This window comes from Lissotriton helveticus, chromosome 3_1 (assembly GCF_964261635.1).
Source record: "Lissotriton helveticus chromosome 3_1, aLisHel1.1, whole genome shotgun sequence".
NCBI lineage: Eukaryota > Metazoa > Chordata > Amphibia > Caudata > Salamandridae > Lissotriton > Lissotriton helveticus.
Window position 1 is genome coordinate 1,023,883,072 of NC_136061.1, and position 27,319 is coordinate 1,023,910,390.

A 27,319-nucleotide genomic window follows, 5' to 3' on the forward strand; every position below is an offset into this window, starting at 1 on the left:
TCTGATGCTTTAAGAGGATCTTCTATCGCATCAGTAGGGCAAAGTCCTGCACCTGGGCCTGCACAGCTTACTCCCCCATAGGTGGAAATTGGAAGTTAACCACGTTTGATCCTTCCTCCGAAGTAGTGGATGTCATTCTTGTGTCCAGTCGTCCTTCCACAAAGTCTATTTACTCTTGATGCTGGGAGAAGTTTGTGGCTTGGTCCCATTGGAGGGCAGATTGTCGTATGTATTACTGTTTGCTTTGTCTTTGGCTCAGCAGGGTCCTGCAGTGCACATTGTTAAGGGTTATTTGCCTGCCTTTTCGGTCTCTTTGTATTTACTGGATCAATCATCCTTGTTTGAATCACTGGTTGTGATGTGATTTCTCAAAGGCATATTTCATGTGTTTTCACCAAAACCCTTCAGAATGCATCAATGGGATCTTAATTGGATCCTTACTTTTCTTCTGTGTATCCTTCTGTGACCCGATGCACAGCTGCCCTCTACTCCTCCTGACTCTAAAGACAGTCTTTCTTGTCGCAATAACTTCAGCTCTTCTTGTGAATGAGCTTCAGGATCTTTCAGTCAAGCAACCCTACACTACCTTCTTTCAGGACAAACTAGTGTTGAGGAGTAGTGCAGCGTTTAATTCTGATGGACACATCTGCCTGTGGATTCCTCACCTTATGAATATCCCCTGCATTCCGCGGAAATTTTTCCTAGCTCTCCGCGCCGACGAGGTCGTCACAGCGTCAAGGCTCTGTACGCGGCTCCGCATGATGTCACCGGAGCCATAACAAGACCACGTCGGCGTGATAACGTCAGTTCCCTTTTTTCTGCACTGTCAACGCTAACTGTTTTTTCTGGGACTCTCCATACTCCGTTTGAATACTTTGTATTTTTGGTTGTATCTCTTCCTTTCTTTGTAACAATGTCGGCTCCGAGGAAGTCAGGGTTTAATCCTTGCAGGGAATGCGGTAAGCATATGTCGATTACTGACCCACATGAGGATTGCCTTTGGTGTTTCCCTTCAGACCTTGACGTCGAGGGATGCTCTTCATGCAGGAAGATGAATCCAAAGGCGTTAAAGGAGCGAGAAGCAAAGCTTTACATGGCTAAAGCTAGAAAAGAAAAGAAGAGTTAAAATGTAGTTCTTCGACGTCGTGCGACTCCAAGAAGAGGAGACCTACTTCTTGACGCTGATCTTCGAAGTCTATGGTGTCGAGGTCGCCTTCTCCTGCTTCGCGACATAGAGAAAAGGACTTTGTTTCTCCTTCGCCTTCAGTGTCTCCTCAGGTGACTCTGGCTCATTCTTCTTCCTATAAGGGGACTTCAGAGCAGGCAACGCGGCTGAGATTCTCACCTCCGAATCCGGTTGATGATGATGAGGTTCCCTCGGCTCTGGTTGATCCGCCTGTGGCTCCAGCTGCTCCGATTCCAGAGATACCTCGTTCGGATCCAGGACCGGCTTCTTATCCACAGTTTCCGATGCCGGGTTCTGATCCCTCGCTTTTTTTAAATGCAATGTATGGTGTTTTCACCAGGGCTTCGTACCCCTGTGGAGCACCTTTGGGTCCCATGGGTCCTTTAACATTTAATTTGGGTGTGCCTCACCAGTATCCTCAGGCCCTCTTTATGCCGTTCATGCCAGCGATGTCTTCCTGGTCTTTTCTGGCTCTGAGGATGTGGACACCGTATCTGCAGTCTCCAGCTCCATCCTGTGAAGCTACTCTGATTCGAACGGCGCCGATAATGGATCCACCTTCGACGCCGCATCCGGAGCCGTCGAGGCCGCGTGTGGTGCCGTCGCAGCCAAAGATACATTTGAGGAGAGAGGCGCAGATGTTATTAGAAGAGGAGCAGCACCGGGATGAAGAGAGGGAGAAAGGAGGGGTGTATGACACAGAGGATGTTTTTGAAGACTTGTGTGAAGCAAGTGGGCTTGACACTTTTCCAGAGTGGGACTTTGTTTCTCAGAAAGCTTCTCCCTCTAAGGATGTTGCTCCATATAACACAGTTATTAGGAAGGCTGCTGAACTTCTGGACTTGCAGCTTCGTGTGGTGGAGTATAAGCCTAATCTTCTTACTGAAGTGCTTCATTCTCCTTCTTCTGTGGTTGAGCCACTCTTGCCATGATGCTCTTACGGAGCCTATACTTGATGTGTGGCGCAATCCTCTCTTTTTTTTTTTTTTAAATTGTTTTTATTGTTGCAACAAGACATATAGATTAGCATGAGCAATCATTCGTCAGGGTAGCGTCAACATTCAGCCACACCCAACCACTAAAGCAACCGTTTTAATTTGAATGCAACTTTCAACTTTTACGGTTATAGATTGGAATCCTAGCACTAAGCAATATACATATTAATACAGTCAGTCATGGTAGTATAGCGATTAAAGTTCTGTACGCCATAGTTCGTATAGCAATTGTTCATGCTGGGAGAGCACGGGAGTCCCGGAGCAATCCGTATCCTGCACTTCCCTGCCCCCTTTAGCTACTCACATCTATGTCATCTTCCTCCCCTGAACTATCTAACTCCTCCTCTTCGGGCAGTGGCTCACACAGATCTCCTCTATATGCGTTCCAAGGTGACCATATTCTGTTCCATTTACGTGGGTTAGCTCTCTGCTGATACACTGCCCTTTCTGCCACCATGAGCATATCCATGTTCCTGCACCACTGCGCTAAGGTTGGTGTTTCCGATGCCCCCCATTTTTGCGCTATATCTCGCTTTGCCAACATCATACCAATAACCACCCACTGCCGTTCTTGCGACTTCAGGTTGGTTGGGCCCCACACATTCAATAAACATACTCTAGGGTCAGGCGTGATGGACGTTTGTAGAGTTTGGGCCATAGTGCGTGTTACACGCCGCCAGTAGTCCACCATGCTGGGACAGGACCACAGCGTATGAAACCGTGTGCCCTCTTCCCCACAGTTTCTCAAGCAATAAGGTTGATCTGCCCTCTGTATTTTATGTAGGGTGGTGCGCGTGTAATATACCCGGTGTAATATTTTAAATTGCACAAGCCGAAATCTCGCTGAGATACCGGCTTCTTTAGGTGACGCCATTGCTGCATTCCAGTTTGTCTCATCCATCTCCCCCAATTCATCCTCCCATTTCTCTTTCAGTTTCTGCAGTGGGTCAGGTAGATTGTTTATCAATTTGCGGTAGGTGAGAGAAGTGGTGCTGGCTTCCATATAGTCTGTGAGTAGGCGGTCCTCTAGTGGAGCAGATTCTGGGACCCTAGTTCCCGGTGTAATTGCATTCAGTAACGCATGCCTAATCTGTATGTAGCGGTATGTTTCAGTAATGCCCATATCATACTGCTCCCTCAGGGTCTCAAATGGAACCACCCCATCTTTCGTCCACATATCACCTACAGTGGATATTCCAATGGTATCCCATTGGGTGAACCCTTTACTATGTCTTAGATTACCCAGGACTTTGGAATCCCACAAAGGCGTGAGCTGTGTTATCACTCCCTCCCATTTCAGCCGTATCTGCGCTTTATGCCACAGCGACGCTGTATGTCTAGTCGGGCCAATCAGTGTTGTCACCATTCCTTTGTTGTAGAGTGGGGCCAGAAGGGTGTTAGTACCTAGCTGTCTTCTGTCCGCTAAAAACGCCGGATCATCCTGTGGTGCATGTATCCATTGGTTGATCACCTTGAGGTGAGCCGCCCAATAGTATAATTCCAAGTTGGGGAGAGCCACTCCCCCACTATACCAGTCCCTAACCATTTTCGCCTGTGCAACCCTAGCTGGCCGGTTCCCCCATAGTAGGCCCGACAGTTGACCTGATACCTGTCTGAAGAACGACGATGGGACCATCGCCGGCGTGTTTTCCAAGACATACAGAAAACGGGGCAGTGCCAACATCTTAAATAGCGCCGCTCTGCCCAGCAGCGTTAGTGGGAGGGTCTTCCAGTGTTTCACATCTGTCTTCAATCGTTCGAGCAGTGGTCTGAGATTCAGATCCTGAAATGTCGCGTGGTTTCTCCTGATCTGGATCCCCAAATATCGAAAGGATGCAGTCTCAAATATTAGTGGGCAGCCCTCTCCAAGGTTAGGTGGCGCTCCATGCAGCATGTAGACCACCGATTTCGACCAGTTAATTTTATAACCTGAGGTTATTCCCTGTCTCTCACACAGCGCTAGTAGCACAGGAATGCCCACCTCCAGGTCTGTTAGGTATATTAACATATCGTCGGCATATAGCGACACTCTGTCCTCCCAACCGTCTCCCCAGTCGATGCCCCGCAGGAGCCTGGTGGATCTAATAATAGTGGCTACGCAATCCTCTTTTTGCTTCTGCAGTCTTAAGGTAAGTTTCAAGAAGGTATAGACCTGCTCCTGGAGATCTGGTGTTTCTTTCCTCTCATCCCCCTCCTGAAAGTCTGGTTGTGCAAGCTTCATGCTCGAAGCAGTTGTCAGGAGCGTTTTTACAGGCTCCGGCAGACAGGGAACTCTAAGATGTTGGATCAGACTGCGAAAAAGGTATTTTCTTCAGCTAGTATGGCTTTAAAGTCCACCAATGCCACTTGTCTCTTGGATTGGTACATTCATGCTTTGATGGACTCTGCGAAACAGCTTCTCCCTAAGTTATCTGAGGAGGCTAAGTGAAACCTGAGTGAGGTGTTGGTGGATGCTCAAGCAGCTGCTCGACAGGTTATCCAGTCTGGTTTGGATACAGCGGAACCTGTTGCCAGAGTCATGGGCTCGTCTATTGCGACAAGGAGGCATGCATGGTTGAAATCTTCGGGGTTCTCACCTGACATGCAGGCTGTTCTTGTTGATTTGCCATTTGATGGTTCCAAGCTTTTTGGTTAAAAGGCGGATTCTGCCCTGCATAAATGTAAGGCCAGTAAGGCAACGGCAAGGTCTTTGGGTCTGCAGACTCAATCAAGAGGCTATGGATATAAAAGATACCGTTGCTTGGGAAGTCTTCCTATCTTGGGTTCAGGCAGCCTCAGGAGCAGCAACAGCAGCAAAACCCCTTGTATAAAAGCTACAGGGGTAAAGGCAGAGGTCACCTTTGTGGAGCCGGACGTCATCCCTCTTCCTCTTCCTCCCCAACCCCTCCTGGTAATGCAGGAAAGCAGCCCTAGATCCGCCATCCTGGATCATGTGGGTCCCGTGGGAGGCCGGCTTACCTATTTTCTACAAGATTGGAAATTAATCACTTCGGACCTTTTGGGTTTTAGATCTTGTGGAAAATGGGTAAACCCTTCCCTTCAGGGAATTCCCTCCTCCTTACCCTCCTTGTCAGAGGTTTTGCACAGAGGATCATTTGCTTCTTCAGAAGGAGGTTCTTACTTTATTACAGAAAGGTGCGATAGGGGTGGTTCTGGAGCAGGAAAGGGGTCAGGGTTGCTACTCCCGGTATTTCCTGATCCCCAAGAAGGATGGCAGGTTACGTCTTATCCTGGACCTCAGAATCTTGAATCTGTTTCTCAAGCAGGAGAGGTTCAAGATGCTCACTCTAGCGCAGGTTCTAAAGGCGCTGCAACAAGAGGACTGGATAGTGTCCATCGACTTGCAGGATGCGTATTTCCATATCCCAATCCTGGAGTCACACAGGAAGTATCTCCGCTTTATGGTTGGGTCGCAACACTACCAGTTTGCGGGTCTTCCGTTTGGTCTTACTACTGCACCTCGAGCCTTCACCAAGGTGATGGCAGTGGTGGCTGCCCATCTCAGGAGGTCGGGGATCCCTGTTTTCCCCTACCTGGACGACTGGCTACTGAAAGCAGAGTCACCAGAGATGGTGAGTCATCTGCAGGTTACAACCCAGCTGTTGTACAAATTGGGTTTTTCGATAAATGCACCCAAGTCTCACCTGGTGCCCTCTCAGCGCAACCTGTTCAAAGAGGCAGTACTGGATACCACTGTGTCGAGCTTTCCTGCCGCCGCAAAGGATCCTCGATATTCAGGAAATTATTCCTCTGTTTTACAATGGAGCGGTTTTTCCAGTTCTGAAGGTCCTTCGCCTGCTCGGTCTGTTCGCTTCCTGCATCCTGTTGGTCAGCCATGCACGCTGGCACATGAGGGCGCTCCAGTGGTGTCTCCGCAGGCAGTGGTATCAGCACAACGGAGATCTCAGGGAGTCTGTAAGGATCTCCAGAGTAGCTGCAGCGGATCTGTCTTTGCGGAGCGTGGAGGGCAATCTGTCCCAAGGAAATCCCTTCCATCTTCCTCCATCAGTGGCCCAGTGATAACGGATGCCTCTACCCTAGGGTGGGGTGCTCATCTGGGGGAATCTAGAGATCAAGGGTCTTTGGTTTCCAGAGGAAAGGTTGCTTCACATCAACCTTCTAGAATTGCGGGTGATTCGTTTGGCGCTCCAGGCCTTTCTCCCTTCCCTTTGCTGTCAGTCGGTTCAAGTCCTGAAGGACAACACTGCTGCAATGTGGTATGTCAGCAAGCAGGGAGGAGTAGGGTCGTACCGTCTTTGCAGAGTGGCGTTGCGTCTCTGATCCTGGGCTCAGGACCATCAGATTTGCTTGATGGCAAATCATCTGGCCGGGGTGCTGAATGTGCATGCGGACAGTCTCAGTCGACAGTTCTCTGCCAACCACGAGTGGAGGCTTCATCCGGAGGTAGTTCGACACATCTTCCAGACGTGGGGAACTCCTCGGGTGGACCTGTTGGCCACTCGAACACGCACTGCCTGTCATTATGCAGTCTCCAGTTTTCGAGGCAGGGAGCGTCTGGGAACGCGTTTCAGTTGAGTTGGAGCTCGCAACTCCTTTACGCGTTTCCTCCCATAACCTTGATTTCTCAGGTTCTGAGGAAGATTCACCAAGACCGGGCCCAAGTTATATTGATGGACCCGGCCAAGAAGGGTGTGGTACACAGACCTTCTTCACCTCTCGTTGCACCCTCCGCTCCATCTCCCTCTCAGGACAGACCTCCTCTCTCAGATGGCGGGGCAGGTTCTACACCCCCACCTCCAGGGCCTGCAACTTCATGCCTGGAGATTGAACAGGACAACCTGAATTCTTTTTCTCTCCCACCTGACGTGGTGGATGTTATTTTATCGGCCAGGCGACACTCCACCAAATCTATCTACTCCTACAGGTGGTTGAAATTTGTTAGATGGTGTGGAGAGAAATCTATTGATCCTCTGAAAGCACATCTTTCTGATGTTCTCTGTTTTTCACTCTAGTTGGCTCAGCAGGGTTGTGCTGTGGCCACTGTTAAAGGGGATTTGTCTGCTTTGTCGGCTTTTCTTTGTTTGCCCGATTAGCCTTCTCATTTTAAGTCTCGAATAGTCTTAAGGTTCATTAAGAGGCTCACTACATTGTTTCCACCCACTCCTTTCATTATGCCCCAGTGGGATTTGAATCTGATAACTTTTTTAAAGGGTTCCACGTTTGAACCTATGCATAGTTGTCCTTTGAGACTACTGACTTTCAAAACGGTCTTTCTAGTGGCTATCACCTCGGCTAGGAGGGTAAGTGAGCTTCAGGCTTTGAGTTCAAAGCCTCCTTTTCTGACCATACATGCTGAAAGGATGGTACTCAGGACCAGGGCTGCTATTCTGCTTAAGGTGGTAACTCCCTTCCATCTGGGTCAGTCCATTACCCTCCCTACTTTTTATCCTCCCCCTTACCCTTCCAAGGAGGAGGAGAGGCTTCATCTTTTGGAACCAAAGAGGGCGATTAGCTTCCATTTGGACAGAACGAAGGACTTCCGTCAAGATGATCAGCTCTTTGTTGGATATGCTGGTCGTATAAAGGGCAAGGCAGTGCACAAGCACACTTTATCGAGATGGATCATCTTGTGCATCAAGATATGCTACTCCCTGGGTGGTAAGGAGCCTCCTGTAGGCATCCGAGCTCATTCCACCAGGGCCAAATCGTCTACTTCTGCTTTGTCCAGGGGTGTTCATGTTTTCGACATCTGTAAAGCCGCAGCTTGGGCCTCCCTCCACACTTTCGCGAAGCTTTACTGCCTAGATTCTGAGGTGAGGAGGGACGGCCATTTTGCACGCTCTGTTTTACAAGACTTTTTGGTATAGAAGGGTGGACTCCCTCCTCCGGGAGTTGGACTGCTGTGGGATTCTATTCATAAGGTGAGGAATCCACAGGCAGATGTATCCATCAGAAGAACAAGTTACTTGCCTTCGGTAACGCTTTTTTTGGTTGATACAGTATCTGCCTGTGGATTCCGCTTTGACCCACCCACCTCCCCGTTGTCCACCCTTTTTATACCTTAAGAGCTGATGTATTGGTTATTTGATGTATTTTTGTGTACTCAAGACTTTACTACCTCTAATGGTTTACTGTTGTCTTATTTGAAATGTAAGCATTCTTATTTCATTATACACTGTGTGTATTTGTGTGAATTCTGTATACCATGTACGAATTGTCTCTATGGTCGGTCCGCCCGTTTTGCCTCGGTGGCACAGAAAAAATGGGTGGAACTGACGTCATCACGCCGACGTGGTCTTCTTATGGCTCCGGTGACGTAATGCAGAGCCGCGACGCTGTGACTACCTCCTCGGCGCGGAGAGCTAGGAAACATTTCCGCGGAATGCTGGCGCAGGGGATATTCATAAGGTGAGGAATCCACAGGCAGATACTGTATCCACCAGAAAAAGCGTTACCGAAGGTAAGTAACTTGTTCGTTTGAGCAATCCTTCCTATTTCCAGGGTTCCTTGCTCCACCTCACCCCTCGAAGAAGTAACAGAGACTTCATTGTTTGGACTCCAGTGGGGCACTAAGCTTTTACATTGATTTTTTGCCAAAGATTACTGGGTGGATGATCAGCTCTTTGTGGGCATGCTTGGGGCAAATAAAGGCAGTGCAGGAAAGGGCTTTGTCCTGATGGATTGTCCTGTGCATCAAGATCTTCTTCATACTGCCCAAGAAGCAGCCTCAAGGTAAACTGAGGGCTCATTACACCAGTGCGAAGGCTGCTACCAGTGTGCTGATAACCAGAACCCCTGTCCTGTATATTCGTCATTTCACCACATGGGCATCAATTCACACGTTGCTACTCCCTTGTCGGCCAAGCTCACTTAAAAAAATATTTTGGGCGTTCGATCCTACAGGACTTTTTGGTCTGAGTCGATCCACAAACCTTCCGCTGCTACTGTTTTGTTATCAGTTTAAACTTCAGTGCTCATGACGAGCCCAGCTCGTCATGAGTCACAGTGGAGCTGTCCTAACTGCTGCGCGCCGCCCACGCGCGATTGATTCTCCGCCTGTGCTGGCGAATGAATCCGTAGACAGGGTTGTGACAAGACCAGCTCGTCATGAGCACAGCTCCACTGTGACTGATGACGAGCTGGGTTTGTCACGAGCACTGCGGCGCTGCACCCCCACCCCCCTGCACCGTGGGGGAATTACCCCCGCAACGAAGGTGTTAAAGGTGAGGAATATACTGTTATCTAACACTCAGAAGAACTAGTTACTTAGCATCCGCAGCACTCTTTCTGGTGGATAATCTATCGGACTGCAGGTTCCTCACCGCCCTCCCACCTCCTAGTTCTGTGGAATTACCTATTTGCCGTATAAAAATGCCACAAATGAGAGATTTGCACACTGGCAAAGTTCCTTAATTATTAGGCTCAGCGTTCCAGCACTATCGCGAAAAAAAACTGACATCAGCATGCCTAGGAGCTGCTTTGTTGCGACTCCCATCTATGATGTGCAGGGCGGAATGGAGTCGATATGTAGCTACGCGACTCCACTGACTGGCTCACAAGGACTATACCGAAAAGATTTCTGGATCCAGTATGTCCCATGTGATATTCTAAAGGTGAGCAATCCGCAGTTTGAGTATCCACCAGAAAGAACGTTACTAAAGGTAACTTGTTTATTGCTAGTAAAGAATGACCTAATATTGTGCATCACCTTTGTATTTTTTGCTCCGCTTTGCAAGTGTCTGCATTGCAAATTCCTAAGTGACCAGTTAATTGAGGCACGTATTTTTGGAGCACCTGTTGTAGATATCCATAGTAGTAGTACTATTTAATGATTGCACAAGAAAGATCTGACTTACTTAGAGGTCTAAAGGTATAGTCACTTAAATTCCTTTAGGTTCATATCTTATTGTTCCCACAATTCTTTCCTGCTGCAGAATATCCTTCACAAGGACGAAGGCTGCATTTGTCTGGCAGCTGCTTGGGAAACTCACTATCACTATTAGGATGTTGCTTCCAAAGATGAGGTTCAATTAAACTCAGTTGTTTACAAAATTAAATTGGTACAACCTTGGACTGTACACAGCCTATTTTCTTCAGCATGGTATTTTTCTCCCATTGATTGTGAATGTGAAAAAGCAAGACATAACTGAGACATTGCTTGCTGTCCCAGTTCTGTTGTGTTCAAAGGATTTATCTTGTTATCAGCAATCATTAACCTGACTATGACCCTGGAAGTTCAAAGTTTGTTGTCCTATCAACGATCATTTGTGATTCAAATTAGCATATGTTGCAAGGTTACAATTTGCAAGGTTACAGGGGTGTTCTAGAGGACAGGGCAACCTGATTAATTGAAACCTAACTTTGGTCACTTTAAAAAAAGACTGTGCTACGTTACAAAATGAAAGGGCCTGTGGCCTTTCTGGTCCACTTAGCTATTTTAATGTACTGTGGGACTCCCATTTCAACTGCAGGGTTGATTCAAGCATGTGAATGTATGAAAGATTCCAATACTGGTGAACAACAGTTAGAGGTAAGTAACTTATTTGCATCCATACTACGTGCCAGCGCTTTTAGAGAGGAGCACACTACTTTCTGTTTAATAAGGACTGGACAGGATCCTTATTGCCATGGGGCATTCAAAGCGATAATTAGAATGCATTCTGAAGTCTATCTGGGGTAGATTGGCTACAGTAGTACATGAACGCCAGGAACTAGAAAGGAGATGTTATAACACAGACCTAGACACTCTGCCCTCCACACACTCTGACAAACATTCAGCGCATACATATGAAAGCTGAAAGGGAAGTCCACTACTTGAGGAAATATGCTGTTGCAAGGGTGTATCTAGGCGGAGAGCGCCACAGGCATACGTTGGCCAACTGCCTTAAGCCCAGGTGGGCCGAAGACCACATTGTCTCTGTGGAAGTTGGAGACTGGGATACAGTTCACTGTACCCCAGATATTTTCGTGACCTTCGCTGAATACCATACTACTCCCAATATAGGAAGAAGCAAGATGATATCAATCTGCATCTGGACGCAGTCTCATTGTCCTGGGTCCAGTCGACCAAAAGAAAGATATGCTCCCTAATCACTGAGCACAATATCAAAAAAGTCATTGCCGACTTGAAATCTGGCAAGGCGCCCAGGATTTACAGACTGACCAGTGAGTTTTATTAAGAATACTCCAACCTCCTAGCACCACATTTGGTAGAAGTGACTGGGGAGGCCATCATGAAAGGTGAGATCCAACTTACTGTACAAGAGGCAATAGTGATTAAACTACTGAAACTGGGAAAACCTAAGCTGGAGTGTTGGGGGTCATACAGACTACTATCACTTTTAAATATAGACCATAAAATATTGCCCAAAATATTAGCTGCCAGATTATTACCATTACTTCATGGATTTATCCTACCAGCACAGTTTGGGTTTACAGTAGGTCACTCCACAACAGACAGTCTGAGAACCCTCTTCATTGCTGCCCATCAGTTGGAAACCTGAAAGCAACACTGTCGTGATCTTCTTAGACTCAGCCATGGCGTTTGACTCGATTGAGTTGCCATTCATAATGACGACACTCAATAGAATGAACCTGTGAAGGGCAATGTTGCGATAGATGGGTCTCCTATACACACACCCTACAACGTGAATACGTCTTAAGGCTAACCTCAAACCCTATAGAAATATAGCTTGGTACGCAGCATGGATGCCCATTATTGCTATTTTTTTGCATTGGTAACAACTCCCCTAGCATGCAAACTACAACAATCCCATCGACACCAGGGCATGCAGTTTGGCACGTGACGACTGCTGATATCCCTATACACTGATAGGTTTTTTTGTTACTATTAAAAGAATATTGAGGTAAACTTGCAACCCATAATAATATAAAATCAAAGCAGTTGGTCAGTGGTCAGGTTTGACTATTACCTATTCTATATCCAACCTGATGCTATTGACGGATAACACTAACAAACCGATATTGACACAGCTATTTCAATTCAGTACCCTGGTGTGCAATTCCATTTATACTTGGTTGTAGTAAAAGAGAACTATGGCAGAACGGTGGACAAACTGGATGGTATTTGATGAAATTATCTCTCCCCATGGCAGGCAGAATTGATATAATGAAAATGGTTATCCTACGTCAAATACATATACATTCCCATACCAGTCAGCAAGGTTATTTTTTTTTTTATAATCTTAAATCACTGATGATAAAGTTTGCATGGGCTGGTGAACAGCCACGCTTGAGATATGATACAGAGACCATACAGAGGGGGGTGAAGAGTGGTGGATGGGAGAGGTTTGCGGAATCAAATTTTGAGGTATATTGCCTGATATCTCAAGCACAATTTGCCTCACACTGGTTACTTCATTTCTGTCCAATCCCGCATAGAGTACTGGAAAAAACACACTCTAGCCCCAGTGACCTCTGCACAGTGATACTGAGAGACCCAGTACGACCCAAAAATGAAATTCACACTGTAAATTGCACAGTATGAGCTTGGCATAGACTAGCCAAGATATGCGAAATTGACGCCATATACTTCCCACACAAACCTTTAGCTAGAAATCCCAAATTCGAGATTGCGTTTGAACCACTCTGTCAAACAACTAGCGGATTAGGTCATTCAAGTTCTGGTGTATTTATAGATCAAAAACTATTTTATCACTCCGGCAGACTACTTAAATATGGGCAAGAGATCCGCCTTAGATGAGTTAATCTATCACAGACTGAGAGAGGCAGGCGGTATTCCCTGGGTCCCCCACAGAGATGAAAACATGGGGTCTAACACTAGTGGCTGCAGGACCAAGAAATTGATCACCCTAATGTATAATGCAGCTATTGCAGATCTATCAATCCCGTCCAACCGGACTAGAGAACAGTAGTGGGCCTGTGAGGTGGGAACTGAAATAATAGATGAACACTGGATTTATTGTTTGAAACGTACTAAAATCTCCATGAAGGGGAGGCACGGAGTGACTCACTATTAATTCATATACTTAAAGTACTACACACCTGTCTCGCAGAACAAATTTAGTGGTCATGATAACGCACTATGCTTATGATGCCATGTCCTCCAAGCAGATTTTCAACAGCTAGCCTGACACTGCGCACCGGTTAGTAACTACTGGAGGAGGCTATTGCAGATTCTTGACACCATTATTGGCCTGACACAGATGGCAGACCCACTGACAACACTATTACACTATGTTAAAAAAAAAAAGTCCCAAAGAGCGAGTGGAAATTTGTAGGACTAGCCCTATTGATGGGCAAACAGAGAGTAGCCATACACTGGGGCAGAGGCAAAATTCCCACAACAGCCGAGTAGATCACGGGCTTTGCCACATGCATTCTGAAAAATACAGCAACCTACTACCCCTGCGACCTACTAGTGTGGACATCCGACCTATAGAAATATGGGAGCCCCTAAGGGCATATCTGCCCGGCGCAATGGCAGATGCAGAGAAAGGCATGTAGGCCGGAGGCCACCACAATAGCAGTAAATGCTAGGTACCAAGTTCCACGCAACATACCAAGACAAACTCTGCCTGTCGATGTGCATAACTATGAGAATATTGTAGCTTGGTTTTTCGCTCTGTATCTCAACTGTTGTGTGGACCACTTATGCATGTATTATAGAATTGCATTGTTTTGGCTGGTAATGTACATTGGCTGCATGATCAAGTTGGGTTAAAATAAACAAATGTATCTTCATACACTACTATTTTTGTTTATTTGGAATATAATATTCCTTTATTTAAAGAAGTACATTGTGTGACAGGTTTTACTGCTGTGCATTATTATTTCCATCATTTAGACTTTACATTGACAAACTAGATGCCCAAGAACTGAGTCCTCTCCCTTTTATACTTGCAGGTTACTTCAGCAGTTTACAAATCCTAGTCAAGTGCCTTATTTCCTATCTCTTTATTTTACCTTCCCTCTAATTGCATTTTTTTATGTCTCTCACCTCTGTTTTAAGAGTGGGTTTCTTTGCCTTGTAGATGCCAGATACCATTATTTTTGTATTGTCTTTAGGTATAAGAATTAAAGAGGAACAGCCAGATCCTGAGGAATGGCAGCAGCTTAGTGGAGACTCTACTCTGAATACCAATGACCTGACCCATTTAAGGGTGCAGGTAGTAGAAGAAGAAGGGGACCAATCGCATCTAGAAGGGAAAAGGTTGCGACGAGTAGCGTGCACCTGTCCTAACTGCAAAGATGGCGGTGGAAGGTAAGAAATAAGCTTTTACAACATGAAATGTTCTTGTAATTTTCAGTGCAATTTGAAGTTGACTTGAAAGAAAAACATTTAAAAGTTCCAACAACCAGTTATAGGTCCAGTTACCAGTATCTCTTTAGAAATATAGTTTTGCAGGTTTTCACTCCTTGGCTGCATCATACCAGTTAAGAAGGGCACTCAGTCTGGTTGTCTTCTTTTACATAGGCCTAGAATTTGTCTATGCTAATTGTTTTGCTCTGTTTTTTGTCTAGTGTTTTGTATTGTTGCCAGTTTAAATTGTCAGCATCAGGAGTATTCAGAAAATGGCTTTCATACAAACGTTTTACAAATGTGTCTGCTCAAAACCTAGTTGGTACTGTCGATAAACCTACCTACTCATAGAAAACAACATGGAATCAGGAAAAAGGTACTTTTTCAGGGCTACCACCCAAATATCATTAGTGCATCTCTCTTTTGGGTACATTGTAAGCCAATACAATTCTTTGCTTTTATTTAGTAAGATGATGTAAGTCAGCTTTTGAGTTTGTATAATAGTCAGAAAAATCTCAACTGAATAAGGGTCTAACACAATACATGAATACATCATTACAGTAACCTCACTCAGTTTGTTTGCAAGGGAAACTGTTGCAACCAATTTTAAACATTCCAGAAGTGCATTAGCAATTTGGTCTCACTTGGCAGAGAAAGAATCCATAGGTCTCTTGACTTCACCATACTCTTAAACAAGAACTGACAAAGCACACCCTTCTCTCTTGTAACAAAATAGGTGACAATCCCTTATGTAAATTGACATTTTTAGAGCGGAGTGGATTCACTGCATAGTTTTTCTCGGAGGTCAAGGAAGGCACTGAAGCATTCCTCATCAAATGGCACCAGATCAGGAACATCGATGTGGATAAGCTTCAGTAAAAGTTTTGCAATGAGGGAAACAGTTGAAATTCCCTGTCTACAGTATCTAGCCGTTCCCAGGAACATACTCACTTCCCTTTGGGTACTCAGAAGACTGGTATTTAGCATTGCAGAAACACTTTCTTTTGGCACTTTTCTTGCCCCTTTTTCAGTTTGATGACCCAAACAGATAAATTGCATTTGGTTTCACTGTAATTTTCTCTGGCGCTAAACTTTTGATTAGTCCTATCTCTTTACTTGTAAAATCCCATTCCTCCTCTTTTACTTTGTCTTTATTTGGGTGGCAAATCCTCTATTGTAAGAACTGGGAATAAATGTACTTTGGACTCTTCTGATTTAAATTTGAAAGGTAAAGTCTTCATCTTGGATTTCAATTCCGATACCATCGGGCTTATAATAAATCAAGCAATTCATTTAGAAAAGTAGGTTCCTGTCAAGTAACTTTACAGGACTATCACAATATGAATCATGGTCGTTCTCAAGTGGGCCAATTTTTAAAGGGTCATTAGCTGAGACCGGATTCGTAATTTGTCTATTACTAATACCAACAACATGGATTTGTTTTCCCCAGAGGGGTAGTTTTAGAACCTCCATCAGACGAACTGTGGATGGGGTAGTATTTGTATCAATCGGATATGATACTGGGTGGCCATTTAACTCTCCATCTAGATATGGGCCACTCTGGTCTACCTCTCTGATTGCTCCATGCATGCAGTCCCCCCTCGCCACACCTCAGCCGTTGTCCTTATGAATTAGTCCCATTCAGTGAGATTTGCTTAAAGTAATTTTCAATCAACGGAGGGTTTTGCTGTACAACCTGTATTTTGATTCTGGCACTTTGCATAACTAAGGCTCAGGCAGATATATATATTGATTCACTCTTGATTCTGTAGATTTTGCACAGGAGCCAGGTGTGCTGGGACTATTGACCGAAGACGTTGCGGTGTACTCTGTGCTAACTGATTTTATTATTATTATAAAAAACTTTATTCGATTTGATACACAAACCATAAAAGCATATAAATAATTCATTAAAAAAATGTTTCACAGGAATGTGAGTAAAATAAGCTTAAGTAAAATATCATTAGCATGATTCCTTAACTTACTGTGTGTTAACGGGAAATAAAACTCACTGATATACTCAATCCTCCCTTGTTATTCATAGCTTTAAAGTGGCTCTTAAAAAGTTTACCACACAATAGAGAGTAAACACATCGGTTGACAATTTTAAAAACAACAATGCTACCCGTGCCTGCCTAAATCTAACTTTCCCTAACAGGTCCTTCAAAAACAATTTCCTGGGGAGGGCGTAATACGGGCAGAGTAAAACTAAATGAAGGGTATCCTGCGGAGACCTATTGTCGCAGCCGCAGGGCCCTCTCTCTTCTAAATTTATAATAAAACCTGCCGGTACTGCCAATAAATGATGGATGCAATTAAATCTAAAGCAGGTTATCAAAAATCTGTCATGGGCACTGGTCATTAATGTTAGATAAGGTTGTATGCCCTGTGATGTTTTAACTTAGATATGATCTCTCACTGAGTGTTTCCCCAATTCAACAGTTTCGCGCTGCGCCATAGCAAACTTTAGGTACAGCGTTTTAATATAACCTATGTCTTTTTTTTTTTTTTTTTTTTGGTATTGACTGGGTTCAATAAATATTGACAAAGAATGAAAAACAATTTGATTGCCAGGTCTGATCTATTCATTTACCCTTATTGAAGGTGGCATTTTTGATCTTTTTTTTAAAAAACATTTTATTTTATTGCGTTGTCATTTACATCCGTATGAACAATAAACACTAAACATCTCCATCCGAAGTTAAGTTGTACATATATTGTACGGCACACATGAGAAATGCATCATATCTTAGAAACCTTCACCACAACAGGTAACTCTACCAACATATCATCCCTCCCATTGCCAACCTCCTTTATCCATATCCACATTTCACCATACGTGGCCCTTCCTACGTTCACGGGCTTGCTTCAGGGGTTGAGTCAGTTTGTGGAGGCTCACATATATTCCCCTGGAATTCATTCCACTTTCCCCATATTCTGGACCATTTTTTGGGACACCCCCTATGGGTATAAACCGCCCTTTCAGCCACCATTTCGATATCCATATCTTTTTCCCATTGTTGGTGTGTAGGTAGTACCCCAGACCCCCAGTTCTTGGCTATATTTTGCTTGACGATCGTTGTCCCTAGAGTGGCCCAGTTCTGTAGCGCCAAACTTAAATCGGTAGGTTGCCAAACATTCAGAAGGCAGCAACTGGGACCTAGCGGGACTTCCTCCCCCCCTCTCCCCCCTCCCCCCCCCCTCCCCCCCATCTCCGAGATGTCAGACATCACACGTTCCCAATAGGAGTGTATACGCGGGCAGTCCCATATTATATGATAAAATGTTCCAGTATGCCCACAACCTCTGAGGCAGAGTGGATCGGGTGTATGTCCAAGCTTGTGTAATGTGGTGCGTGGATAATGTATACGGTGCAGCACTTTGAGTTGTATGAGTTTTAGCCTAGATGGTATCGCAGCCTCCCGGGCCGTCGCTAGTGCATCCATCCAGTCTGACTCCTCCATGTCCCCTAAGTTTGCCTGCCATCTCTCTTTCAGTGTCACAGTGGGGTCTGGTTGGTTATTACGATTACCAACCAAGCTTACGATACGTCTGGGAGATGGCCTTTTTGTCCATATAGTCCGTGAGGAGTCTGTCTTCTAAGGGCGAAGTCTCAGCTAGTTGGGTATCCCGGGGATAGCGCTCCGGAGCGCGTGTCTAATTTAAATATAGCGATAGAGTTCTGTCTCCGCCATTCCGTATTTTTCCCGCAGTGTTACAAAGGGAAGGACCTTCACCCATAGATCACCTATTTCTGTAATACCAATGAGGTCCCATTGTCTAAAGCCCTTAGTGTTGGCCAAGGTGCCCAAACGTCGAGTCTCCCAGAGTGGGGTGGCTTGTGTCAGTACTCCTTCCCAGCCCAGCGCTCTTTGTGCTGTGTGCCATATTTTAATCGTGTGCGCCGTCGGTCCTGCGAGTGTGCTGCGTCTCTTATTGGTGTAAAGGGCTTTCATCAGACGATCTATGGGCAGGAGGCATCTGTCTATTCTGAATGCTTGTTCATCCTGCGGGACGTGTAGCCACTGGTTGATCACCACTAATTGTGAGGCCCAATAGTATAATTTAATATTTGGTAATGCGATTCCCCCATCGTATCAGCTACGCACTAATTTGTGCTGTGCGGGTCGGTTTCCCGTCCCACAGCAGTGTGGATACTTCGGCTTCAATTGCGTTACAGTAAGAGGGGGGACTGGAAATGGGGTATTCTGAAGGGCGTAGAGAAACCTAGGCAACGCCAGCATTTTGAAAAGTGCCGGCCTCCCCAGTAACGTCAACGGAAGGGATCTACAGTGTTTAACATCTGCCCGGAATTTTGCCAGTGGCCTTGTTGGACCCGGTCCTTTGGGCAGGTTCACCCCGAGAATTTTTGCTTTTTCCCTGCCTGTTTTTGGAACCTGGGTTGGTGATTTTTAGGCCTCTGCGCACTTTTTCACTGTGGTACAGTGTAAAGTGCGTGTGCTCTCTGTGTATGTGTGGTGAGTGACCTGCCCTCCCATAGGAATGAATGGGGAATATGTATGCCCATGGTAGATTCCTGATGCGTGGGGAGTGCAGGGTCGAGTTTGATATGTGTGAACTCGTGAGAATGAATGCTGCAGAATGGTATATGCGGCATGGCTGTGTCTAGTCTAGAAGCGCCACTTTTAGAAGTTGGCATAATTGTGTAGTGAGTCTGCTGATACGTGATTGGCTGATGAGCCTGGCCCAGGAGTGCCTGGGCCTGCTGGTGGATGGACTGTCTGTTTTGAGTAATACAGGGTCTGCAGGGCCCCGGAGGAGGGGGTCTGAGCCAGCCGTAGATGAAAGGCCACCATCTGCTGTCAGGGATGGGAGGAAAGAGCTCTGGTGGTGCCGGGCTGTGCCTGTCAGCCCACCATGCTGGCTCTCCCTCCTGATGGCCCACTGTCACCTCTGACCTGAGGCTGACAGGAGAAGGAAACCAGATACACCCAGGGCTTAGGGCTCGCTTACACAAAGACTTCAAAAGGCTTCAAAGCCTTTTCTGTGTATAAGAAGGGGGATGTGTCCCCTTCCAAAAGGTTCTTGTCTTGTTCCTGTGACTGACTTGAATCTACCAGGGGTGGGCGCTGCCCAGCCCCTGGATGCCTGGAGGACTTCTGGGGGACCCCTCTGCCTGTCCTGGAAGGATGGGGGGACTTTGCTTTACCCTAGAGGGACTTTGCTGTATCCCCTGAAGGACTTTGCTGGACTTGTCCCTGTAGCACTGAGGGAGTGCTTCATTTGCATCTAGCGCTGAGAGAGCGCTTTGTGTCCTTCTAGCGCTGGGAGCGCTGGGTTTCTTCTCTTTAGCGCCTGTGAGCGCTTCACTGGGACAATAGCGCTTAGGAGCGCTTTATTCCCGATTATAGCGCTGGTAGCGCTCTGCTAATTTTCCTTAGCGCTTGGAAGCGCTTTATTTCCTATGGCCGGTGCCCACCCGGCATCTGGCCCGTAAAAGGAATCAGCCCCCGCCTGCCTGCCTAAAGGAGAAGGGCCGCTGCGCTGCCCGCAGCGACCCGGAAGCGGTTGGCCGGCCAATCCCAGCGCGGCCGGCCGAAAGTCCCGCCCCCGCAGTCCGGGGAAGAAGAAAGGAAGGCGCGGAAGATGGCGGCCGTGCGCGGGGCTCCTCTCGGCTGAGGGAGCCCCGAGGAGACGAGGCGGCCGGGTGACAGGGCTCCCGTGTGCCGAGGGAGCCCTGCAGAGACAGGAATTCCGGCCGGCTGAAGAGAGGAGCCGGGAGAGCAGCGCCGGCGAAGGAGCCCCGCCGAAGACAGCCCGGTGAGTGAGAGGGCTGGGGGCTCCGTGATGCTGCTGGCGGTACCCGGGGGGCACAAGGTCCAGAGCGGTCCCGAATGGCAGTGGACCGCTCCCACATAGAGGCGGTGGTACGGGAAGGGCGGCCCCGGTTGGCAGCGGGTCGCCCCAACGTAGGATGGAGCCCCAGTAAGGCCATGGGGCATTGCGTGCTTTGAGCCAGCGAGGCTCCAACGTCCAGGGGGCTTTGGGTTGCCAGCCCAGCGGCCGCATCGTGGGGCATTTTGGACTGAGTCCCCCGAGAGGGACTCCCCGCCCGCAGTTGTGTGTGTTTTGAGCCAATAGAGGCTCGGGGGCCAGGTGCTTGATGTCGAGCCCCCGAGGGAGGGCTCCAACGACCCCACAGTTGTTCTAAGAGCCTGCTAGGCTCAGGGGGCATATTTGTTCGGAGCCTGTGTGGCTCTGCTTTGGCCAGTTGTTTGAAAGTTCCACGGAGGACTTGGGGGCAGAGGTATTTCTAGAGCCAGATGGCTCCAACGCCCCACAGCTGTTTTAGAGCCTGTGTGGCTCCAACCTTTCGTGCAGTTTTGTTCTAGGGCCAGTGAGGGCCCCGGCGCAGTTTTGATTCTCCAGCTGCCCAGCAATTAGTGGGCAGCTGCACCGTTTAGGCGCAAGATGGAGGGGGGGTCCCTGAGAGGGATAGAGATGGCACAGAGGTGCCCGGCCAGTCACAGCTGCGCAGCACTTAGTGCCAGCTGCAGCGTTTAGGCCCTTGTGAGTGTTCCCAGGTGCCCAGCAAGTACATTGAGACTCGGGGCGTTCTAGCCCCAACAAGGCCAGTTGGCCTAGGGACTGCCACAGATGGTGGCTTATGTAGGTCTTGCTCAATTGTATGGTTATTTGCAACTCTGAATGTGATTTCTTGCATCATGTCTTATTCCTGCACCTCTGAATGTTTTTAGACATCATGTGACTTTTGCGCTATTGTATTATGGTACCTCCTGAATGTAATTTTATTGCATCATGTGCTTTATTCTTAACACCGCTGAATGTGTAGGTTCATGCATTATGTGTTTTTCTTTACTACTCCTCTGAATGTATATTTATGCATCATGGGTAATGTGTTCTTTCTTAGACCCCTAAATGCTGTGTGATACTTAGGTGGTTGTTCTTTTTAGTACAGGTGGTCCTAGTGAGGTCCTGGTCCTCTGCGTGACAGTCTCCTAAGGGGTTAGGGTTGCGTAGGTGGTACTTACCTGTTCCCAGTAGTTACTGGATGTGATCTATAACTGTTACTTTGTGTTACAGTGAAGTTTATATACTTTTATTCTAATTTCTGACAAGTATTTTTATATCTGCAAAGTGTTGATTCTGACAGTGGCCCATGTGGCCCTGTCTTGTAAATAATCCCTTGTGAATATTGCCGTGCCAGTTGGCATAATGTACATGTGTGATTTCTATCTGATATGTTTTGACAATACAAAAGTTATTTTAATATAACCTTGTGTGGAGTCTCTTTTGTGGTGTACCTAGTATGTTGTTGCTGTTGTGCGCTGGCGCAAATGCTTTACACATCGCCTCCGAGTTTAGCCTAGACTGCTCGTGCCAAGCTACCTAGAGGGTGAGCAGGGGTTATCTTGGCGTGTGACTTCCTTGCCCTGACTAGAATGGTGGTTTCTGCCTGGCTTTGGCGTCAGCCTTAGCCTACCAGAAATAGCCGGTTCTAACAGGCCTCATCAGGTTTTCCTCTATAAAAATAGTTTCCTGCGGGGTAACATATATTCCTAAATATTTAAATCCTCTGGTCGTGATTTGTAACTCACAACCTCGGGGGAGCCTGGGAGTAGGACCATGTAACACATAGAGCAGTGATTTTGTCCAATTAATAGTGTATCCTAATACTGTCCCGTATGCTGTAAAGATGTCCAGCAAGAATACCAGGGATCTTGCCGGGGATGTTAAGTATATTAACACGTCATACCCGTAAAGCGAAATTCAGTCTTCCCATTCCGCCTCCCATTTCATCCCACGGATCGACAAATCCTGCCTTACCCATGCCGCAAAGGGTTCCAGTATTAGTGCGAAGAGGAGCGGAGACAGCGGACAACCCTGTCTCGTCCCCCTCTCCAATGTAAACTCTCGTGATACACGCCCATTTGCTACCACCTGCGCTAAAGGCGCTGTGTATAATAGTTTGATCCACTCGCAGAACTTTGGGCCGAATCCCATCTTTCGGAGTACTGCGAACAGAAACAGCCATTCCACTAGGCCTAACAAAAAAATGAATGTGTGTCCTTATGTAATGTAACTGGTGCTATGTAAAGCGCTCTGATACCTGATTCGGTTCGGGTCAAGTTTGCGCTATACAAAACTCAGCAAAAAAAAAAAAGGGGGGGGAGGTGTTGCGTCCCGGCATAAATCCACACTGATCTGGGTGAATCAGTGTTTTAAGGTGTGGCTGCAATCGGAGTGCCAATGCTTTGGCCATTATCTTGGCTTCTCCGTTTATTAGAGATATTGGGCGGTAAGAAGAGCTAACCATCGCAGGTTTCCCTGGTTTGTGTATTGCCACAATCAAGGCCAATCTTTGGTCTTTGGGTAACGTCCCCTGTTCTAGACTTTCATTGTACATATTGAGGAGATGCGGCGTGATTTTCCCTGACACTTTTTTGTATAGTTCTACCGGCAAACCATTAGGCCCCATTGCCTTTCCCATGTGAAGCGCTGTCAGTGCCACCCCCAATTGCTCGGCCGTAAAGTCTGCTTCCAGCTCTTGCAAGGCCTCCGGTTGTAATGTAGGCATTTTTATATCTCGGAGGAACTGTATGTTTTCCTCCATTGTGGCAATGGCACGCGGTGTATAAACCTTTTCATAATAGGTTGCTAGCTCCTCTACTATGAGTTGGGGGTCAGTCGTTATAGTACCGTCCTCTAACGTCCGTTGGGCAATCCATCTATTCGCCTTCTCTCGTCTTTCCAACCACACAAGCATTCTTCCAGTCTTATCACCCAATTCATACATTCGATGTAGGGTATCGGAGTGTCTGGTTTTTGCTGTTTCCCATACATAATCCCTAAATTCTTGGGTTGCTAACGTCGGGGTTTGCGTTGTGGTATCAGTAGGATTTGCGGCATGTCCCACCTCCGCCCTCTGCACTGCTTCTTCTAGGGTGTCTAGATTCTTCCTATGTTATTGTTTGTGTCTGGTAATGACCGAGATGGCTTGACCCCTAATTACTGACCTGTATGCCTCCCATAAAATGCCCAGTGATTACACTGATTGTGTGTTTTCGGCAAAGTATTGTTCAGTGGATTTCGCTAGGGCCTTGGCAATCTTAGGGTCCTTCAAATAACCCGGGTAGAGTGGGAAAATTCTTTTCCTGCCAGGAATCTGTGCGGTGTATATGAATTGTATTGGTGAGTGGTCTGAGATGCCTCTTGGTAAGTGTTCCACCTTGCTTACCCTTTCTGGGGTTATCGCTAGAGTGAGTATGTAGTCTATTCGGGAAAGACTGTTGTGTACTCCAGAGTGAAAGGTGTACTGGTGTTCAGTAGGGTGCTTAACCCTCCAGATGTCAGTTAGTCCGATTGCGTCTAGGAATTCCCTCAGGGCCTGATTGGACCTATTTGATTCTTCTGGGTGGACTTCAGTCCTGAGTAGCATCTATCCCTGCATTAAAATCCCCGCCTACGATCAGTTCCCCCATCAGAAAGGTCCAGTAGGAACCGCCCAAGATCCTGAAAGGCTGTCTGATGAAGCGCCGGGGGACATACACCGATACCATGTTGTACATCCTTCCCTCCCATTGACATGACAATGCGGCAAAGCGGCCCTGGTCATCAGTCCAAGTCCTCTTTATCACCATGGGAGAGCTTTTATGCACCAGGATACCCACCCCCCGGGACCCAGATGTGAAGTACGCATGGGCTACCATTTTGAATCCCCAGCCGTCAGGCGCTTTACAGGCCGTGCCCACCAAATGTGTTTCCTGAAGTAACGCTACTGTGGGGCCTTTCCGTTTTAGATATTGAAGAACTAGCCCCCTTTTGATCTTGTGCCCCAGTCCGTTCACGTTCCACGATATCACAGACAGGGGAGGGCCCAGTGATCATACCGGCTGAGAGTCTGCGCCCGGATCATCACATCGTGGCATAGTTTGTGATATTTGGTTACAGTGCTGTTGGTAGTGTCAGTGCAGAGGTGTGTGTCGTGTGCATGAACACAATGTACGGTTGTCATCAACTTCCTTAGGAGAGATGCGTTAACCAGAAAAACAAAACATAACCAAACGATTCCCTTGATTTCCTTGACCTGCGCCCCCCACCCTGCCTCCCTGCCCGGCGGTTCTAAAACTGCCCCCCCCCCCAACTGAGCAGAGTGCCAAAATTCCCAAACAGACCACATCACTCGCGGGGGTGAGTCTTCCGTGATAAGAACAAGGCCCTCCCATCACAAACTGTCTGTTCCGTGTTGTCCCCCATCTGTTAGATCCTACCTGTGGGGGCTCCGACCCCCTGATCAAAGTTCGTGTAATCGAATGTTCATGACCCAGTCCCTTCGTGGGCAGTGTCTCTTCTCGCACAGCAGTGTTCAACAAAGGGCCTCTTTCAAAATGAGGGCCCCACAGTAGGTCATTAGCTGTTGCTGCCTGTGTTGCGTTTGTCCTGTAGGCGTCCATAGTCTCAATCTCGCAGTGATATCCCTCCTCATTGGGTTCTGCCCTCAGTCTTCTCAGCGAGTAGCGGGTGTGTTCTCCCTGTTCTTGGGCCCTCTGGCCGGCCTCCATCCCTCTAGCCAGTCATGTGCCTCTCCCGGTGTTTCGAAGAACAATGTCTTTCCTTCAGATTCAACTCGGAGCCTCGCCGGGAAAATCATAGAGTACTTCAGCTCCCTGGCACGCAGTTCTTTCTTAACCTCCGTGAAACTGCGTCTTTGTTGTATGACGACTGCTGTATAATTAGGATAGAAGGAGACTTCCGAGTTATCAACCTTTATTAGTGGTGCGATTCATGCCGCCTGCAGGATTGCATCGCGATCTCGAAAATTGAAAATTCGCACCAATATCGACCGCGGTGGTGTTCCCGGATGCGGTTTGCCTCCTGGTACACAGTGCGCTCTTTCTACTGAAAAATAATTAGAGAGCCCCCGTGGCTGCAGTTGGTTCTGGATCAGATCTTCTACAAAAAGATCTAGGGCTGGTCCGCCTGCATTTTCCGGCACACCTGCGAGGTGCACGTTATTTCACCGGGCACGGCCTTCCTGGTCGTCCAGTTTGGCCTTCATTTTGTTGTCCTCTTCTAGCCTCTGCACTTGCTGCTGCAGTGTTGCCATGTCCGTCGAGAGCCCCGCCGTTTTCTTCTCAACCTCCACCAGTCGGTCCGACATTTTAGCAAAGTCCGCCCGCATTAGGGAGATATCCGTGGAGATCATGCCCATCGAGGACTGCATTGTCCGTAGGGCCGCCATTACATCTTGGAGGGTCACCTCCTCTGTGCCCTCTGATGCGTCGGGAGGTCGGGTGCTGGCCAGCGTTATGTTATGTTATGTTATTGATTTCTTCTATAGCGCATGACTCACCCAGGGGCATCTCAGCGCAGTACCAATAGAAATCCGGCAGACGAGAACAGAATGTGTTATATCATGACCTAATTAAAATAAAAATGTTTTTAATTGTTTCCTGAAGATCAAGTAAGTACTAGATTGCCGCAAAGCAATCGGTAAAGAATTCCAAAATGTAGGGGCAATGTAGGAAAAGGCTCTGCCGCCTGTACGGGTTAACCTAATCCGTGGAATCTTCAGGAGAACTAGATCATTAGATCTTAAGTTTCGTTCATGAAGTTGTTTTAAGAGTTTATTATGGAGGTATGCTGGTCCCCCTCCTCTGAATGCTTTAAAGGCAAGACAGCATACCTTAAAGACAGATCTCTTTTGGACAGGGAGCCAATGTAACTGCCTGAGTAGGGGGAGGGAAGGGAATCCAGGCGGCGCATTCAGAGCCATTCTGGCAGCGGTATTCTGTATAACCTGCAGTTTTGCTAAGGTGGTAGTACCTATTCCTGCCAGCAAGGCATTGCCGTAGTCTAACCTACTCCCTACCGTGGCCTGAACCACGGTAGGGCGATGATCTAGAGGAAGATAGGGAATGATTCTACGTAACAGGCGTAGGTTATAGTAACACGTCCCTGCTATATGCTTAACATTATTTTTCATGTTTGGTGAATTATCCAGCTGAATTACCAGACTTTTCACTGAGGTGGCGGGTGTAGGCGCTTCTCCTAACTCTGGGGGCCACCATTCCGACCTCCAGGATCGAGCATCCTTCCCTAAAAGCATGAGCTCTGTCTTCCCAAGATTCAGTTGTGGGCACCGATCATTCAGTCAATTAGCAACCGCTAGCATACCAGCCGAGAAACGCAGTTTCTCGTCCATGATGTTTTTTCCTATGGGAAATAGTAGCTGCGTGTCATCGGCATACGAGATTATCTCGAAGCCGAAAGATTGGACAATTTTTGTTAATGGGGCTACATATATATTGAAGAGGGTAGGGCTCAAGCAAAAGCCCTGTGGTACCCCCTTGTCCAATAAGAATTTGCCTTTAGACACAAATGCTCCAAGTGAGGTGGTCTGCCCTCTATCTACTAAGAAGTTGGTCAGCCACTGGAGGAATCCTTCGTGTAGGCATATTTGTCTAGCCTGGGGGCCTGTTGTACTTTGGGCCCTCTCCCACTCATCTCTGCGGCAGATTCACGCCTTTTGTAGGCCTACCACCCAGTGCCTTGAGGCGTGTTCCGCTCGAGGGTTGTGAGTCTGCTTACTGTAATCACACTCTGCCGTGTCTGCACCGGTACTATATTTTGATGGTGGGGTCGATGTGCCCTTACGGTCTATTTTCCCTGGCTCCTGCTGTCGGACTGGAATTGATGCGCACCCTCGGAAAATGTTGGCACTTCTGTTTCTGGGCTCGGGGTGCGCGCCTTCGCCTGTGCTGGCAATCACCACCTTATTCCGGCCTCTGCTGCCTACTGTGTCCTGGGTTAGTTGTGCTGGTGCAATGGGTCCTAGTTGCACGGGACCTCTATGCTCACTGGTGATCTTCCTGGTTTTCCCCACCCCGGGTGTAGTGGCTGACCGCGTTT

At 47.3% G+C, this 27,319-nt stretch overlaps 1 protein-coding gene across 3 annotated transcripts in view; it reads left to right on the forward strand.

Moving 5' to 3' along the window:
- Positions 1-27,319, forward strand: part of SP3 (Sp3 transcription factor) — a 189,040-nt gene that overhangs the window by 113,323 nt on the left and 48,398 nt on the right. For all 3 annotated transcript variants that reach the window (XM_078681548.1, XM_078681547.1, XM_078681549.1), the window contains one exon: positions 14,191-14,386. In XM_078681548.1, the coding sequence (XP_078537674.1) occupies positions 14,191-14,386 (196 nt within the window). The remainder of the gene's footprint in view (positions 1-14,190; positions 14,387-27,319) is intronic.